This window comes from Balaenoptera musculus, chromosome 12, assembly GCF_009873245.2.
Source record: "Balaenoptera musculus isolate JJ_BM4_2016_0621 chromosome 12, mBalMus1.pri.v3, whole genome shotgun sequence".
Lineage (NCBI taxonomy): Eukaryota > Metazoa > Chordata > Mammalia > Artiodactyla > Balaenopteridae > Balaenoptera > Balaenoptera musculus.
The window spans coordinates 27846599-27865451 of NC_045796.1; the positions used below are offsets into that span (position 1 = coordinate 27846599).

Sequence of the window (18853 nt, forward strand, 5' to 3'; positions counted from 1 at the left end):
GTATAACCTCTATCATTGTTAAACTATATAAAAAACCATTTTGAAGGATGAGGGATGATAATGAGGATGTGCTGAGTGGAAAAATAATTGTATCATTTTATGTATGAAAGTTTATTATGGATTGCTTTGAACAAAAAGCATTGACATACTATGACATTTTCAAGATGATTATCTTTTAATAATTTCCCCAGTCTCATTATACTTGTGTACACAGATGTTTAGTGAAAACATCAAGTACATTTTTAAACAAAACTAAGTATGGAAGTAGTATGTTATTCATTCTTTTCTGATACTAAAATGCCAGCTTAGAAACTGGCATAAAATTTGGTTGTGTGTATATATACATATATATATACACATATATATATATATATATACACACACACACACACACACAGACACATACATACATACACGACATATATATGTATTTTTTTCCCTGTCGTTTCCCTGAAATCTGTATTTTACATCTGTCTTTTATAGGGAGATAAAAAATTAAGGTGTGATTCTGCTGATCTTCGGCATGACATTGACCGTCGGAGAAAAGAAAGAAGTAAAGAACGGGGGGATTCCAAGGGCTCCAGGGAATCCAGTGGATCAAGAAAGCAGGAAAAAACTCCAAAAGATTACAAGGAATACAAATCTTACAAAGATGACAGGTAATTGTTAAAACTGTCTGAGTTAGGTTTTAGCTTCTAATTAGCCTTTAATAATTGTCAGCTTAATTGCTTTCAATTTTGACTGTGTAATCGAATGTTTAAATTTAAACAATTAAAATTATTTGTTTTACAGCAAAAATATATTTGTCTTTTACACGGCTTATGGTGGATGAGGACAAAAACTTTGGAATAGCAAGCTAACACTGAAAAAAAAAATGACAAATTAATGTGTCCTATTATCCAGGCTACATCAGGAGGTTGGACTTCAATGCAGTGCATTTCTAGAAACAGTTTGTGTAAGAACTTTGGTTCGTTATGCTTGATTCCGCACTTTTTCAACTCATAACACCCAGAGTACAAGAATTTTAAACTGATGTCTAGTGGTTTAACATGGGAGAGATGGGGGGGAGGAAGGACTAGTTTTTTTGAAATGGCAATTTTCAAAGTAATGTTTCCATGGATACTGTTAGAAGTGGTAAGAGTTATCGCAGGTATGACCTTTTCGGGTGTTGCATTAGAATCATGTAAAATTGATCATCATAGAGTCAAATAAATAATAGGAGTACTAAGAAATATTATAGATGATTGTTTTCCTTGCTATTCATTAGGTAAATGGTGGATTTTACTTGTGTTTTTAAATTTATGACTGGTATTTGTAATATCATATGCTTTTTTTATTTCAATAACGGAGTTATGGCCTAAACGATATCAACTGTTCTCACGCAGGGTGTACAAACTGCATTCATTTTGAAACATGGCCTTAAGACCATTCTTACTTTTTCCTACTCTTCTCTTCCTTTCCTTAAAATAAAAATAAGTTAAAAATATTGAAGAACTGAACCTTATTCTTGAAGTTTCCAGACTGCTAGTTTCTAACTGGCATGTCATACCATGTTTTTCAGTAGTGATGTAAAACGAATATGGAAGGAGAATGGAAACAGACTATGTCAAAGTTTAACACCCAATCATTTTAGTTGCATAATAATTTTAATAGGGGATAGTTTTTTTGTCTTGAAAAATATCCCTCTTATTATAAGATTCAACAGGGTCTTTTTATCTTTTTTAAAAATAGCACACATTTTTTGTTTCCTTTATTTTGCAGTAAACATAAAAGTAGAGAGCAAGATCATTCTCGATCTTCATCCTCTTCAGCATCACCTTCTTCTCCCAGTTCTCGAGAAGAAAAGGAGAGTAAGAAGGAAAGAGAAGAAGAATTTAAAACTCACCATGAACTGAAAGAATACTCAGGCTTTGGAGGAGTTAGCCGACCACGAGGAACCTTTGTAAGTAATAAAATTATCTTTGATCATTTGGTAGAACTTTATTTAAGAGTACTATATATAAGGAAAGTAAAATATATGTTTCAGACATTGTCTGTTGTGTGAGTCATTACTCCTATAGGCTTGAAAAATAAAATGGTATTTGATATATCGTCATTAAGAAATGCCATTTAGGGGGAGTGAGGAAGGGCTGGAGCTGGGATGATGCTTTCTTTGTATATAAAGTTAAAAATGTTTTTGCCTGATTTTAAAAAAATAAAATGCCATTTTGAGATTTAGAAGCATCTATATAAACTAGATAACTTTTCTTAACATTGGAATCAGTAACTACATAGTGCTTAGAGACCCAAGAGTCAAGCAAAGTTAATGATTGAGATCCATTTCTTTAATCACTTAGTTCTTGAAAAAAATGTCTTGAAACAAACAAAAAAATCCATATGTTCATCTCTGTATTGACAGCTATTTTCATTTTTGCCTATTTTCTTCAAGTTCTTGTTTATCCGTGTATCAATCATAGAAATTATATCTTATTTTTTTATTCTACATAGCATATGCATTATTCCCTTGTTTCCATAAATTTGTTACAGTTGTTAATTTAATGACTTCATAGTAGTGCATCTTCTTGACTCTTTAATTTCTAGATTCAGATTCCTACCTTGAGCAAGTATCCAGTTGGTTATTAGTGGGGTTCACTAATTAGATCATTTGGAAAAGAAGAGCTTTGCCTATATGGTGATAGGTGTAGTTGAACACTTGGGATGTTAGTGTTAGGAATTAGACAATTCTTTTGACTAGTAGAAGGGAAACAAACCAACTTGATTATTTAAAAATTTTAGTTCAGGCCTTGAAAGTGCAGTATTCTGACTGCACTGTCAACTAATTAGGTTGACTGCATTTCTTCTTAAGCTACTCAGCTTTCAGTAGGCAGAATTTTTTGCCTCCTTACTGGCCTCAGTGGCCATGAAGTTGAGATTTAGGAAAGAAATTAGGGAATGTTTTTTGTTACTGCAGTAAAATTAGAGTTTGCATGTAACTTAATACCTCTTGATTTCATTACTAAACAACTTTGTTAATGTTAATCAGTTTCGAATTAGAGGCAGAGGAAGAGCCAGAGGAGTTTTTGCTGGGACAAATACTGGTCCAAACAACTCAAATACTACTTTTCAAAAGAGACCGAAGGAAGAGGAATGGGATCCAGAATATACCCCAAAGAGCAAGAAGTACTTCTTGGTGGGTGTTAGAAATCTCTATTTATTTGGTTTGCATTAATTTTCAAAGCATACTGGGTGAATACATTTGAGTACAGGTATCCACTACTATGAGAAGATTTCACCATCATATAGGAAACTTTTAAAATAAATCATTACCCAGATTTTGAAGTTTTGAAAATGTGGGTCCCTTTAGTCCTGTTTATACTTTATTGATAATCACCTATGGGCTGATCAGGGTAAAGTAAAAATATACCTGATTTGATAGCCACATTCAGAGAAGAACAGTAACTTGTTTTGTATCTGTCTATAAGACGGTAAAAGTTGTAGAAGCTTCTCATTAAGATTTACTTTTCATCATCGCAGCTATTTGTTTAATTGAAAGACGAGAAGAATTCTTTCACAGTACATGTAATTAAGGTTCTCAGGAGGCTGATAACTTTTATTGCAGTAAAAGGAAGATGAAAAATTACATTATGGAGAAGTTGCTAGATACACATTAATTTAGTGCTTCCTTGTGATGCTCTTCTCTCTGAAGTAGTTTTATAAGGGATGAAGCCAGAGGAGGTGGATCCTGAAAGATTCTCTAGGTAATGATGGAAATTTTCTGCACTTTGGCATGGGAGAAGAGGGTTTTTTTCCTGTATTATAGAAACTTGAGAAAATACCAAAAACTATTACCAGAATACTCATCTTTGTCATAGCTTCTCAGGGAAGTCATGTTTTAGAGACTATTTCTGAAGACTAATTGTTTTGTCGAAGCAAGGAGGAGAACAGTACTGGATTTTATAGAAATGTGTCTTTCATTTGGCTTTTTATGAATATATTTGAATAAACCTGAATGACCATGCCATCAGCTAAATTGGAGCTACAGAGCTGTATTCTGAAGTAGATCTATATTTTGTTTGAAGAATGAGCATTGTAGCTGTTTCAAAAATGTAATTTCCATTTGCCTCTTTTTGGGGTACTTTAATGACCAAGAGTCTGAAAAAGTTAAGCATAATGTTTGCACAACATATGTTCCTGTGAGGAGAAATTTATGCTTGAGTTGACAGTCTGGAAAGTGAAAGCCATTTTATTCAGTTACAGAAAAGTTTAAAAGACCTATCTCCTTTTCAATTTAAGAATTTATGAATAGACTGCTGTTTATGCTGTGGATGGAAAGATAGATATGATTTCAGTTCTTGGCTTAAGAGACCTAGTAATGGAGAACATTCTAAATACATATGGTGGATTTCCTCCCAAGGAGGAAATGGTGGATTATTGCAAAGGAGATACTGATTAGGAGAGACTTCGTAGACGATTTTGGATTGAATCTTGAGCTTAAAAGATGAGCAGGTGTACTGTAAGAAAGCAGGAGTGAAATTTCCTTAGAGAACTCCAGTACTCAGATGGCTAGGTGATTTGGTGTAAGTTTGGGAAAGTTAAGAAAAAGTAGGAGCCAAATTTTGGAAGGCCATAATACTTTAATAAATTTGTATGTTAAGCAGAGTTTGGAAAAGCATGGTTGTGACAAACAGATCCGGGAAATAATTGTTTGAACTAAGGGGCTATAGGTTTGAGAAGAGTTTAAAGAACATTTATGAAGGCTTATTCAGGGAGCCACTAGTTGGGTGTTGGTAGTGAGAAGATGGAATCTCTCAAAGATAGGGAATAAAGGGGAAAGCAGCTAATTTGAGGTGAAGATTAAGTTCTGTTATTGAAGTGCCGGGCAGAAACTAAGTGGAAATGTGCAGTAGGCAGTTGCTAATGCAGATCTAGAGAGAAAAAGTCTAGGAGCCATCATATAGTCACAAAGCCACAGTAAGATCACCCAGTCAGAAGAGATTAAAAGGCCAACCTTGCGAAGGTGGGGTGAGGAGTGAGTGATTGTAAAAATGCCAGACAAATAGAGCAAATGTGAAAGGACAAAAAGTTAAGAGGGAAATGAGAGGTGAACAAGTAGATAGTAATTGTTTGGCACCCTTAAACATTTTACGAATATTTAATTTAGGCCAGACCTTCATTTTTCTATGGTGTTCTTTCAGTCTCCAGTATCACAGTTTTTGTCTTAAATTGGGACATAATTATTTTTTATTGGCATATAGCTAGGTGTTAGTTGTACTAATTAAGAAGTGTTATTTAACATTTTATATGTTGCTATTCTGGGTTATATTTTAAAAATCTCCATTTCTATATAAATATAGACATACACGTGCATTTGTCACAGACTAATGTCACTAGAAGTAAACTTAACACATCACATTTTTTCTTATAAATCAGTTTCCAAAATTAATTATTTTTGTTCTTAATTAATGAGCTATTGGAATGACAACTCTGGTTTTTACCTGGGAATTTAAATTTAAAATATTTTGCGTAGTCTGAATGGGTCTGACTTTTCAGACAACTAGTGTTGAGAATAGAAATATTTAAAAATTTTTGAGACTAAATGAAATTGAAAATTATAGATTCCCCTAGGTTTTGACAAACATGGAAATTTTGTCCACAGTAATGAAACATTTAATACTTAGTAATAATAATGGATAGCATTTATTGAGCATATACTATGCTAGGCACCATTCCAAGTGTTTTACATATATGAATTTATTTTCATGCTTATGAAGTCCTTTTGAGGTAAGACCATTATTCCACTTGTATAGATGAAAAACGCAGAGAGAGGTACAGAGATTGAGCAGCTTGACCAAAGGTACATGGCCAGTAGGAGTGGGGTCAGGATTTGAACCCATGCCTTGGGCTCCAGAAGGTTCTTAAAGCTCGTATCATTTTTCCTCTAGTACTGAGTAGTAGTAAGATTTGTTGCATTCTTAATCTGAAATTTTCCTTCTCAGAAGTTTGATTTATGCAAAGATAAGGTAATGTTTTCAATAATAAATATTCCAGGAAAGATAATAGTCTTCAGAACCTGAAATTCTCTGGAGAGGTGAGAGTATGTGAAGAGTTGGAGCAAGTGGGAAAGTACTAAAATGGGCAAGTTCTCCATGTTGAGTTGATGTCATCTGAGGAAGAGAAAATCCCTTGTGGGAAAGGACGTTTGGGTTGGCCCTTTAATAAATTCACTCTTTGAAACTTGATCATTCTATAGAGAAGAGATCAGAGGATTCAGAAGGTCTTGGTTCTGATATGGCTTCCTTTGTTAACATATTGTTGGCTGTGTATTATAAATATCGAACATCCTCTTTGACATCTATGAAGTAATTAATTTTAATTAGTCTGTAATAAGACTAAAATCTTGGATGTAAGAATTTGAGGATTAAGAGTTAGTATCCTTAGGGACTTCCCTGGCGGTCCAGTGGTTAGGACTCCGTGGTTTTACTGCAGGGGGCATGGGTTCAATCCCTAGTGAGGGAACTAAGATCTTGCATGCCTCTTGGCGCGGGGGGGAAAAAAAAAAAAAAGTGGGGCTTCCCTGGTGGCGTAGTGGTTGAGAATCTGCCTGCCAATGCAGGGGACACGAGTTCGAGCCCTGGTCTGGGAGGATCCCACGTGCTGCGGAGCAGCTGGGCCCGTGAGCCACAATTACTGAGCCTGCGCGTCTGGAGCCTGTGCTCTGCAACAAGAGAGGCCGCGATAGTGAGAGGCCCGCACACTGCGATGAAGAGTGGCCCCCGCTTGCCACAACTAGAGAAAGCCCTCGCACAGAAATGAAAGACCCAACACAGCCATAAATAAATAAATAAAAACAAATACTTAAAAAAATAAAATAAAAAAGTTAGTATGCTTAGCATCAAAATGTCACTTAGGTAGCTGCCAGGATACCCTCTGAAAAATACAGTGTGATCTTGGAGCTTTTGTTTTCTTTAATTTCAGATGATTGTATGTTTAAAAGTAATTGCTAGTTTAACTAGTGTCTAGCTTTGCCACTGCTTTTTCTGTTTCAGCTCTTAGCTACCTCATATGGTAACTATTTACTGTCACCAAGATACCTAGAAAACGTATTCTGTGGATGATGGGCATAAGGGGCAGTGGAAAAGATTGACTCTGTGGCCTTGGGCAAGTTACTCACTTTCTCTGTGCCTCAATTTCTTTATATCTAAAATGGGGTTAGTAACAGTATTTTGCAGGGTTGTGAGAATTAGATGAGTAATAAGCACCATATAAACATTATCACCACCATTGATTGCTTGCTTGTCAGGCACTGGGCTGGGCACTTTTTTACAGATCGTCTGTGTTCCTTCAAGGCTATCTCTGGTTTTTTTAAATGAGGAAGTAAAGTCACACAGTTTCTGTAAAGATTTAAACCCATGCCTCTGGCTTCAGTGGCTGTTTGCTTCTTCCTACAAATCCATGGAATACTGTGTAAATACCACAAACAAGAAAGCATAAAGGCTATATAGAGTTAGTTGTGTTAATACCAAAAGGGAGCCTGAAATTATGTAATTGTGTGTGCATATTATTTTGAGTGGCAGACTATTTTAAAAGTTTATTTTGGGTTTACAATTGAACTTTCTGACATACTGAAATTTACACATTTGATAGTTCCTAAGTTCATTCTTTGAGGCATGCACACCTCTGCCTAGTCATCTTTTATTGGTTTGATAAAGCTAGATTATTAGAAATGGGTAAGGGCTCTTTCATATAGTCTGTTAATTACATGTGTGAACTTTTCAAGTCATGCAGGAGGGTGATCTGTATTACATGAATGTGCACAAAGGCACATTGCATGTTTTGAAAATGTGTTCATATTATGTATTTAAAAAGTTCTAGTGACTTTTGGACAGTTGATCAATATCAGTACTCCATAAGTTGTACTTATGTATGTAGATTGTACTTGTGTACAGTGTATGCAACATTGTTTGCATTACGCCTGTTGTCTCATAAAGGGGTGTCATTCCCATTTTTGTAGGTACGAACTTAAAAGTAAGTTTGAGGTGGGCAGCAGTTAAATTACATTACAGGAGAACTTTGGCTTTTTGTTTTGTACTTTGGGATGTAATACTCTTCTGCTATCGACAAAGTCAAGTACTTTTCAATTTTGCAGATGTTTTGATTAAAGGAACAATTTGAAACTTGGGGAACATCTGTTTTTGGATGCCGTTAATGAAAAATTAAGGTTGGGCTGTAATAACTGCAGTATTTTAGGTTAGTGAAGAAGAAAGAAGTTGAGATATTACTCTAGGGACCATGCCATCATGATTTGGCTTGTGAAGTTTCCTTGCCAAGAAGACTAATGTGTAATATACATTGATTTAGATTTAAATCTCAGTAGGATTTTAAAAATCTGTTGCTATATGTAAACTATAATTCTTATCACCTGTTTTATTTAGTAAATGTTACTGATAATGTAATGATATTTTTATGCTTTGTCGCATATTTATGACTGAGGTAATTTTTTTCGGAAAAATATCGGTTATTTTATCATTTATACACAGTATATTAATAAGTGGACTTAGACTGAAATAAAAACGGAAAGCAAAAAAGTAAAAGTTTTGAAAATTGGTAGTAATTTAGCACTTGAGATTTGCCAAAAAAATTGGGCAGCTCTCAAATGCTTGGGTTACTAAGCAGTAGGATGTAACTATTTGCTTTCATGATGGAGTCTGTTTTTGTTGAGAAATTCAGTTTTATTGGTTTTGTTTTGTGTTTTAGAACAGCACCAATCTCATTTACCCAATCTTCAGACAATTTATACCGTGACTTATGATTGGGGATATAATCATCTTCCTTACAAGGAAGACGTTTCATTGATGATTGTTTTTAACCTTTCTGTAGCATGATGACAGAGATGATGGTGTGGATTATTGGGCCAAAAGAGGAAGAGGTCGTGGTACTTTTCAACGTGGCAGAGGGCGCTTTAACTTCAAAAAATCAGGTAGCAGTCCAAAATGGACTCATGACAAATATCAAGGGGACGGGATTGTTGAAGATGAAGAAGAGACCATGGAAAATAATGAAGAAAAGAAGGACAGACGCAAAGAAGAAAAGGTAGAAATTTCCAACTTGTTAGTGATTCTTACATTTTCTTATGTATGGGTTTGGTGGGCCAGTTAGTTAATTATTTAATTTTTAGGAACAATGATTATTTTGGATCATTTTCGTTTTTCATATCTTTGCTAATCTTTCTCTCTCTTTTTTTTTTTTTTTAGGAATAGTAAATCTGAAGTGAGATTGCAACAGAGAACGGAACTTGCACCCACCATTTTTTTACATGATTTTTGTTTTCGAATAAGAATGTAAGCATTTTACTTAAATTTTACTGTTTGCAAGTAGTCTAGAGAAATTTTGTTTTAAGTCTTCAAATATCCTGAAAAATAGTAGACTGTATGTTGAAAATTGTACTGAAATAAAGTAGAAAATTGTTACGTACCATATTTGTAACTATCAACTTTTAAAAAAAATACTTTTACTGTTTTTGTTACATGCATTGTAATTCTGCTTTGTCTATAAGATATGGTCAAGTACAGCTCTGTGAAAGTTCTGATTCTCTTCCCTCCCTGTTTGTTAATGTTTATTCTGAAGTAAACGTTAGCTCTACATACAAATCCCTGAATAGCAGTTGTTTATAGAAACCACACTAACTATTTTAACTGTATACATCTGTTTAACATTCTCCTTAATTCAAACACACTACATTGTAGGGTGACTAATTTTTGAAGTGTACCATGGAAAAAGTTGTTATTTTGGTAAACTAAGCTAGTTTAACACCTCAGCAAATGTTTAAGAAGGAAAAAGAAACTTTGCCAATAGTGAAAAAAGTACAAGCTGTTAAAAGTTAGATTGAAAAGTATGAGAATATTTTTCTTTCTTTTTTTTTTCTTTTAACTGAAAGCAAGCAGTGGCCTATATACAAACCATTCTTAGGAGCCTTTACTATTTGAGTTCAAAATTCAATATTCTCTTTCTATTCTTCTTTGAAAGTTTGAGTCATGGTCGTAGATATCAGCTGTTGTTTGAGAGAGGAGACTGGTTTGCAATAGTACAAATAAAAACCCCCTTCCTACCGAACATCTTAGACTTTTAAAAAAACAGAACAAAACCTGTAATCCTGGCATTGGTATGGAAGAGGATTGTTCTGCAGAGTAACTTGATACATTAAAAAGACGTGTACCTGATGTTGTACCTTACATATTTATTTGAGCTTTTGGACAGCCAAATCATTAGTTTGTAGTCTAACCATAAGGAATAATAGGTGAACAGAATATACTGCTCATTAGTAGTATTTTAAGTAACTTGTTTTTCATATGTCACCAATAAAGAGATCTGACAGGAAGTTTGTCACAGCATTGATCTAACTTGTTTTTTATTTTTTTCCGTATTTCAGTTGCAGTTTGTAAAATGGGTTTTCTTTTTCTTCCCAAGTGTTCTATTCTTCAGGAAGATAATCTTTCAAATGTGAATTGCCTTTATGTTTATGATGATATCTCTTAGAAGGAATGAAAATCCAAAATAGTAAATTTCAGTGTTAAGTCTGTCTGCTCTTAGAGCATATATAAAAGTAGTCAAATTTCACTTGTTAATTCAGCAACTGAATTAGTTTTTATGTTTGCATTAAAAGGAGATAATGCTTATTCTGTTAGTGTAAACTTTTGAACATCTTAAGTGTATGGCTCTTTCATCCTCACTGATGGTTTACAGGTGCTCTTCTAGCACCTTAACTGCAGTCAGAGGCATTAGCTAAGAGGTGTATGAGGGAAAAACATGAAAACAAAATTCAGTATATGTGATGTTCATGGCCCTAAGATCCTTAAGTATTGCATGGTTATTTTTATTTTGTCTTTCTGAATTGTTTGAGCAGCGGAAATACTGTCAAAGCAAGTATGTGTTGCATTAATCAGGGCATAACTAATACTCTCCTAGTCAGAATAATACTTAATTACATACTAAAGCAACGTGGATTTGATCTCGGACACAGGAGAATTTTCACGACAATTTTGTTTTATACAAATAAATTTAGCTTTTATTTTAACAGTTATTATTTGGTTAGATACTGAATCTCTATGTATGTCTATAAATGTGCAGTTTTGCTTTTCCATATAAGACAACAGGAAAGGGGAACCTACTGAGAAATTATTTAATAGGGAGTAGGAATAAAGCTACCCAAGTCCTTCCAGCAGGTTATATTTTAAGTGCAAATGCATTGCTTTAACCCAAATATGTTAATGATTTGGTTACTTTTATTAAATAAAATTGAGGAAAGAGTATCCTATTAGAATATAGTAGGAAGGGTGATTGTGAAAACACTGCAATAGAATGCCATTGTGGATGTTATCTTTGTTTAGAGCCAAGCATATAAGAAGTAGCCTGTGTGAATTTTTTTTAACTGCAATTTAACACCCTACTTCATGACATGTTATAAAAGCTGAATGGTTCCTCTTGGTAAGGATATTTGTTTACAAGTGCTAGAAAATAGTAACTCCTTGATAACCTGCATTAACAGACTTCCTTTTGCTTAGAGAAGGAAAATAAAAATGAACCAAAGGATATTTCCAGAAAGGATTAAGAAAGCTGTTTTAAGAAGGCCATGACTCAGTCCTTAGGTGTGTACACCTTTCAACATTGTAGGAATTTTAATTAAAAAAGCAAAATTTGTTTTTCCAATTTCAGCCTACTTTAAGGAATTACTGTTTTTCCCTTTTGTCACAGTTAAAATCAAGTGTTGGGAATTCAGTTACAATTTGAGTAAAAATATATCCAGCAAGAATGAATGTAGATGGCTAAATGATTCTTACTTAGTGTGATGTATAATGCAACAGGGACCCTTGTAAATTGTCATATGCCAATAAAATGTCATAAGTGGTAATAGCTGTTGTTTGTTTACCTGATTTTGAGACTATTTCTGCGTGTGTTCTATACAACTGATGTCAGTGGCTTATGTCTCATTTTAGAATACCAGCTTATCTGTTAGTAAAATTACTGGTATGATGTGGCTTTGTGAGGGTTGATAAATACTTTATAAAACTGCTCAAATCCCCATTTATTTTTTCTTTTTTCTCCTGGGAAAATGGAAAATTTTACAGTGGGTAACTCTAAGCCATTGTTAACGAATACAGGAATTTCAGACTTCTAGTCTAGCCCTCCCGTTACAGGAACTTGTCAGCCATAATATTATGATGGAGAAATCAGCATTACTTCTCTTTCTTTCTAGAAATAGTAGTCAGTTAATAACTAAAAAGAGTGGGGTATTTTTTGTTTTTTTGGTTTTTTAACTTAGTCTTTGTTCACTTTGAGTTAGATCTGGTGTGATTCTTACCATGCCCCTCTTCTGAGTTATTTGAAATATAAAGTGAACCATTCCGTAACTTTAAACAAGCATTTTCACAGAAATTTGTGTGCTAAGACAGATACATTTTGACTAATACAAATGACAAGTTATTCCTTTAAAACTTTGTTAAAGAAGTAAGAACTTTGTACATGTATGCTGAACTATACTGGGTAATTTTAACACTGTACCAGTTACCTACATAAAAGTGTGCTATTTTATTTATTAGGGACATTTATTTTTAAAGAGAGTTAGTTGCTTTGTTCTTTTTCTCTTTGGCTTTTTTTTTTTTTTCTTTCCTTTTTCTTTATGGGCACGGCATGTGGCATCTTAGTTCCCTGACCAGGGATCCAATCCTTGCCCCCTGCAGTGGAAGCACAGCGCCCTAACCCCTGGACCGCCAGGGAATTCCTCTCTTTGGCTTTCAACTGGAATCCCTTTGGGAAATACTTTGTTCCGTATGGAACAGTATTTCTTTCACTTTCAGAAAGAGAAGTACAGAGACCTAAGTTTATGAAGTTGCTAAATAGGGAAGGGACATGGAGAAATAAACTTCACCTTCATGGGATGGTATTTGACTAGACTCAGTCTGAGTAGTAGATTGTGATACATCCTTTAATAAAATTTTAGAATATTATCTCTTACATACATTTAGGGTTCTCAAATAGTTGAAGCCATTATTGTTAAATCTGAATGTCAAGGGTCTAATTGTTCGGTTTATTGAGGTAGATGTTAAAAATTTGGAGTCTATGTTAATGAAGTTTTAAGTGAAAAAGTTATTAGTTTCTTGGAATTCAGGAATATATTGAAATTAGTTATTGTATTCCATTGTCTGACTTGAGAGCTTTAGTAGAGGTGTAAATTTATGAGCTGGACTCATGTTTTAGAAGCATTCAGTAATGATTAGTGTGTCAATTATGCAAGTGAAGCCAAAGTTGTACACTAAGTGTGCTAGCTCTCTTTATATTGTTGTATTACCTCCTTGTACTTTAGCTTTTAAAAATGGATCCCACTGGTTAAAAAAGAACAGGCATTAGGATGCCACTTACCACCACTAGTAGGAGAAAAATTCCAAACAGTGTGTCTTAATTATAATGATCTGTACATAAGAAAGATTTTTTCCCAAGGATGTTTTAGGTATTTCACAACAGTGAGCTGATTTACAGTGCTCTTAAAGTGCAGACGATAATCTTGATTCTTGCAAGTAGAAAAGGGTTGGGCAAGTGGTTTTAATGGTATTCTCCTAAGAATTGGAATCAGATTTTTCTTAGTAATCTCTTAGGGTTGCCCAACTTCCTGATTCAGTAGTAATGAGCCCTCCTTTTAATAAAAGTAGATGATATATATTTAAAATAGATAACCAACAAAGTCCTACTGTATTAGTACAGGGAACTCTGCTCAATATTCTGTAATAACTTAAACGGGAGAAGAAGTTGAAAAAGAATAGATATATGTGTATGTATAACTGAGTTGCTTGGCTGTACACCTGCAACTAAACATTGTAAATCAACTGTAGTCCAATATAAAATAAAAACAAAACAACCCCCCCCCGAAAAATAATACCCCAAAAAATAAATTAGGAAGAGCAAAATATAAGTAGATGATAGTAAGTACACCGTACAGTTAGGTGACGAAAGGATGTACGTTCACAGCATGAACTCTGTATTTGGCAATGATAACTTCTTGGTATTGTCATAGTAATTGCAAATTCCGTGGCTTGTAAAGCGCCACTTAAAATTAATACCACTCTCACCCAATCTAGTCCTTGGTTATGGGAGGTTGTAATTTTTTCTGTCTTGTACTGGAAAGGGAGAACTAGAAGTCTTTTGTGTTTTGGCCATGCCACGCAGCTTGTGGGATCTCAGTTCCCTGACCAGGGATTGAAACCGGGCCCCGGCAGTGAAAGCGCCAAATCCTATCCACTGGACCGCCAGGGAATTCCCTAGAAACTTTAAGCTTCCAGGGTACCTCTAAGCCTGCCATGAGGGTAATGTTAAATACACTTGGAATTTTTTTGAAAGATTGAGTATCACCAAATGTAGACATAAAAAGATACTTACAATACAGAATTTAACTGGTTAATGTCAGTATACAGTTATTTTTTTATGCCTTCATTTGGTGATACTCAACTTTCAAAATCAACGTATTGGCTGTTTTTCACCCCTGTGATAACTGTGGTAAAGATGCTCATCATTTGCCCCAGTTGCTGCAGTATAGTCTTCTGATTTGGAGACCTTGACCTTTAAATTTCATCTTTTAATTGCCATCGGTGGGATGTTTTTCAACTGAAAATTGTCTTTTTTAAGCTAAAAATTCTTCAATGACTTCTTGTTGCCTAAAGCTTAGGATGAACTATAGGAATTTCCTGTAAGCAGCTTTTTTTTTTTTCTTTTGCCTTATCCCACTCCTTGTTCACTTACCTATCTTAAAATCTTACACCCTACCAAAAAACCTAAAAATTCCTCTTTTGGGCTGGCAACTTATTCTGTTTATGTGTCATGCTTTGCTAGAATAAATGTTCAGCACTTAGCATTGTGTATTGTGTAAGACATACATACAGTAGGTATGTAATAAATGCTCCTTGAGTGTATAAAAGAAAGCATGTTAACTGCGTGTGCATATATAGAAATTTGATTGGTATAAGTCAGTTAACGGCTTCTGCTAAAACTTTAGTCAATCTAAGCCGCCTTAAAAATGAGCTGAACAGGAGAGTTCAGATTGCTATGAATAGAAGAGTTGGAACCTTAATCTTTTTATACACGGCTCAAGTTACCTCTTGTGTGTTGTTTTGGAGTACTGTGATTTTAAGGGAGAACATTTAGTATATTGAAGGAGAGCCAGAAGCTTGAGGTCTGAAATATTGTCATATGAATAATTGGAAAAGGTATGTTTACTATAGAAAAGTGATGACTGGGATGAGTCCTTGATAGCAGTCTTCAAGTACTTAAAGGGCTTTCCCTTAGAAGAGGAAATAGAGTAAAATTCGGATCAAATAGGACCAGGAAGAGCATTTGATACCACTTTGCCCAGCCTCATCATTTTAACATGTTCCATATTTAGAGGGCAGAACCAGAGCCAGTAGATTAAAATCATAGATATATAGACTTTTGTTGACTCAGTGAGTTAATTTTGATAACTAGATATTTTAAAAAAGAGTAGGCATTGACATAAATCACAGCAATATCTTTTTGGATCCATCTCCTATAGTAATGGAAATAAAAATAAACAAGTGGGACCTAATTAAACTTAAAAGCTTTTGCACAGCAAGGAAACCACAAACAAAACAAAACCCCTACAGAATGGGAGAAAATATTTGCAGACAATGCGACCAACAAGAGATTTGATTGGTATAAGCCAATTAACAATAATCTCCAAAATATACAAGCAGCTCATACAGCTCAATATCAAAAAAACAACCCAATGAAAAAATGGGCAGAAGACCTAAATGTTGATGGCCAAACGGTACATAAAAGATGCTCAACATGGCTGATTATTAGAGAAATGCAAATCAAAACTACGAGTTATCACTTCATGTGGGTCAGAATGGTTGTCATCAAGAAGTCTAGTAATAATAAATGCTGGAGAGGGTGTGGAGAAAAAGTAACCCATTTACACTGTTGGTGGGAATGTAGATGTAAATTGGTGCAGCCACTGTGGAGAACAATATGGAGGCTCCTTGAAAAACTAAAAATAGAGCTACCATGTGATCCTGCACTCCCACTCCTGGGCATATATATGGAGAAAACCGTTCTGAAAGATACATGCACCCCAGTGTTCATAGCATCGCTGTTTACAATAGCCAAGACATGGAAGCAACCTAAATGTCCATCGACAGAGGTATGGATAAAGAAGATGTGATATATATGCACAATGGAATATTTCAGCCATAAAAAAGAACGAAATAATGCCATTTGCAGCAACATGGACCTAGGAATCATCATACGATATTGCTTATATATAGAATCTTAAAAAAAAAAATACAGGGCTTCCCTGGTGGCGCAGTGGTTGAGAGTCTGCCTGCCAATGCAGGGGACATGGGTTCGAGCCCTGGTCTGGGAGCATCCCACATGCCGCGGAGCGACTGGGCCCGTGAGCCACAATTGCTGAGCCTGCGCGTCTGGGGACTGTGCTCCGCGGTAGGAGAGGCCGCGATGGTGAGAGGCCCGCGCACCGCGATGAAGAGTGGCCCCCACTTGCCACAACTGAAGAAAGCCCTCGCACAGAAACGAAGACCCAATACAGCCATAAATAAATAAATAAAAATTAAAAAAAAACAAATGAACTTAAATACACAAATAGACCCACAGAGAAAACAACTTTATGGTTACCGAAGGGGAAAGAGTGGGGGAGGGATAAATTAGGAGCTTGGGATTAGCAGATACCCATTACTATATACAAAATAGATAACCAACAAGGACCTACTGTATGGCACAGGGAAGTATGCTCAGTATTTTGTAATAACCTATAAGGGAAAAGAATCTAAATCATTTTTCTGTATACCTGAAACTAATACAACATTGTACGTCAAGTATACTTCAATCAAAAGTAAAATTAAAGGAGTAGGCAGCTTGTGAATATCATAGTTTTCTGCTTATAGAAGTATGGAGAATATGGATATCTCCCTAGCAGGAATACTGGGCTACCTGAAGCTGAACTTTTTTCTAGCTATCTGAATTACTTAAGAACTACATTTTACTCTCAGGTGCTTGCTTTATTAAACTGTATGTTATCAACTGAAATTACCTGTGATAATTTTAAAAAATGCTGTATTATTGCTACAGTTTTCAATGTGATAGGAATGAACTTCAATATTTAAGACTTATGCTGTATTCTTTTTTGAAATATGCTAAATTTTTTGATGACTGTCTTACAGTAGCAAATTATTTGCTACTGTAAGACAATCGAAATAAGTTATTTGGAATTTTTATGAAGTAGAGTTGTTTTTTCCTGTTACTCAGACCATGAGAGTTTTGAAAATTATGAGTTGATTATTGCTAAAAAATGAAAAGGACTAAATGGAAGCATCAGGAGTAAAGATGTTTTAACTGGACTGTCTGGATGATCCAGAAGCAGAGTAAAACCAGAAGGACATCCTTTAACTATGTTTTCTGTGTTCTAGGTTTTAATCAACTCTTTTTAAGTGTTTGAGAAAGTCAAGGCATATCTCTTTGTGGACATACGATTGTATCAGAAAACAGTATAGAATCTATTAAGTCATATGAATTTTCTAGAAATAATGCAACCAGAAAAATCAAGCTGCGGTTCACCTTTATGCTTTTAGACAGGTCTAAATATTTTTGTTCAAAAATAGTATGAGTAGCCAGTAAACACATAAGACCTTCGGATTCAAACACTGCAATAACCTAGGCTTTTATATAAGTTATTTAAAGGTTCAAATAAAATAATTCCTGCATTTAGACTTATTTAACTTAGATTTTGTAATTTTAATATATCACAAGTAAATAGCAATTTATAGATATATAGTAGGTATAGATACATAGGTAGTAGGTCTCAACTGTGTTTTACGTTACTTAGTCATTTTTATTGTCAGTACAAAAAGCAGAGGAGATTTTCAGGACGGTGTAATTTGAAACATGATTTTAATATCAAGGAAAATCTTGGTCCTAATTAGTGTCAACTAATACTTAAAAGTTTTGAATAAACAATTGAAAAGTTTTAATGAACCTTTAAGAGGTATGTAATCTTTTAAATAGTGCTGGTTGGTTTAAGTGTACTGCATTACTACCGCCCCTGAGAGGTTTCAAGCATAGGTAGCAGAACAGAAGGAAAAAGGCCCTAAGTTTTTTTCTTTTTTTTTTGAAATGTAGAACTAAGTGAACTTTCTGGGCATGTGCCTCCTAATCTGGATATCACCTTTTCATGAGATCCTATGGTTAAGGTTGGAGAGGCTATTGCCTACTTGTTAGAATGTTACATTGTATCCTGCCCCATTACTTAAGATAATTATAGTAATTCGAGTACTCCTAATGACCTAAAACTTAGCCTTGTGTCAGAAGGCTAATGGGGTTTCAACTGGGCAGTTGGCAAGATTGAGTACACATCTTTCTAGCCTCTGTTCAAGCCAGCCCTCAGCCTCCATTTATTCACTGGGAAAATATGCCAAGCATTGGCTGTAAAGTTGAATAAATTATTGGTCTCGGGGATCCAGTACATAGTGTGATGATTAACTATAATGTATTATTAACGGTTTTGGGAAAATGGAAAAAATACATCTAGATAACAAAACCAGTTATCTTTGGACAGCATTTACAATTAAACTAAGTGACAAGTTTTTCCCACGAATCCACAAATATCGGGATGAGGACAAATCACCAACCTGCCTGGTACTGATTTCTATGTGAGTAGAAGTTAAGAATTGGGGTGGCATCTGACAGGCTTGAAAAGGAGAATCTCAAGTGAGCCTACTAAAACGGGATTTTTTCCTCTCCAATAGTGAGCACAAGGTACCCACAGTAAGGATTAGAGAGACTGGAATACTTTACCTCAGTG

The 18853-nt window shown here is 34.8% G+C and overlaps 1 protein-coding gene across 9 annotated transcripts in view; it reads left to right on the top strand.

The window, feature by feature from the left end:
- Positions 1 to 11886, top strand: part of BCLAF1 (BCL2 associated transcription factor 1) — a 29954-nt gene extending 18068 nt beyond the window's left edge. For 4 of the 9 annotated variants that reach the window (XM_036870915.1, XM_036870920.1, XM_036870916.1 and 1 more), the window contains exons 9-13: positions 484 to 659; positions 1762 to 1942; positions 3023 to 3169; positions 8857 to 9069; positions 9231 to 11886. In XM_036870915.1, coding sequence (XP_036726810.1) covers positions 484 to 659; positions 1762 to 1942; positions 3023 to 3169; positions 8857 to 9069; positions 9231 to 9236 — 723 coding nt within the window. In that variant the 3' untranslated portion in view covers positions 9237 to 11886. Of the gene's footprint in view, positions 1 to 483; positions 660 to 792; positions 956 to 1761; positions 1943 to 3022; positions 3170 to 8856; positions 9070 to 9230 lie in introns of those variants that run through there. The other 5 variants (XM_036870918.1, XM_036870922.1, XM_036870919.1 and 2 more) reach the window with 2 other exon arrangements.
- The last annotated feature ends 6967 nt before the right edge of the window (positions 11887 to 18853 follow it).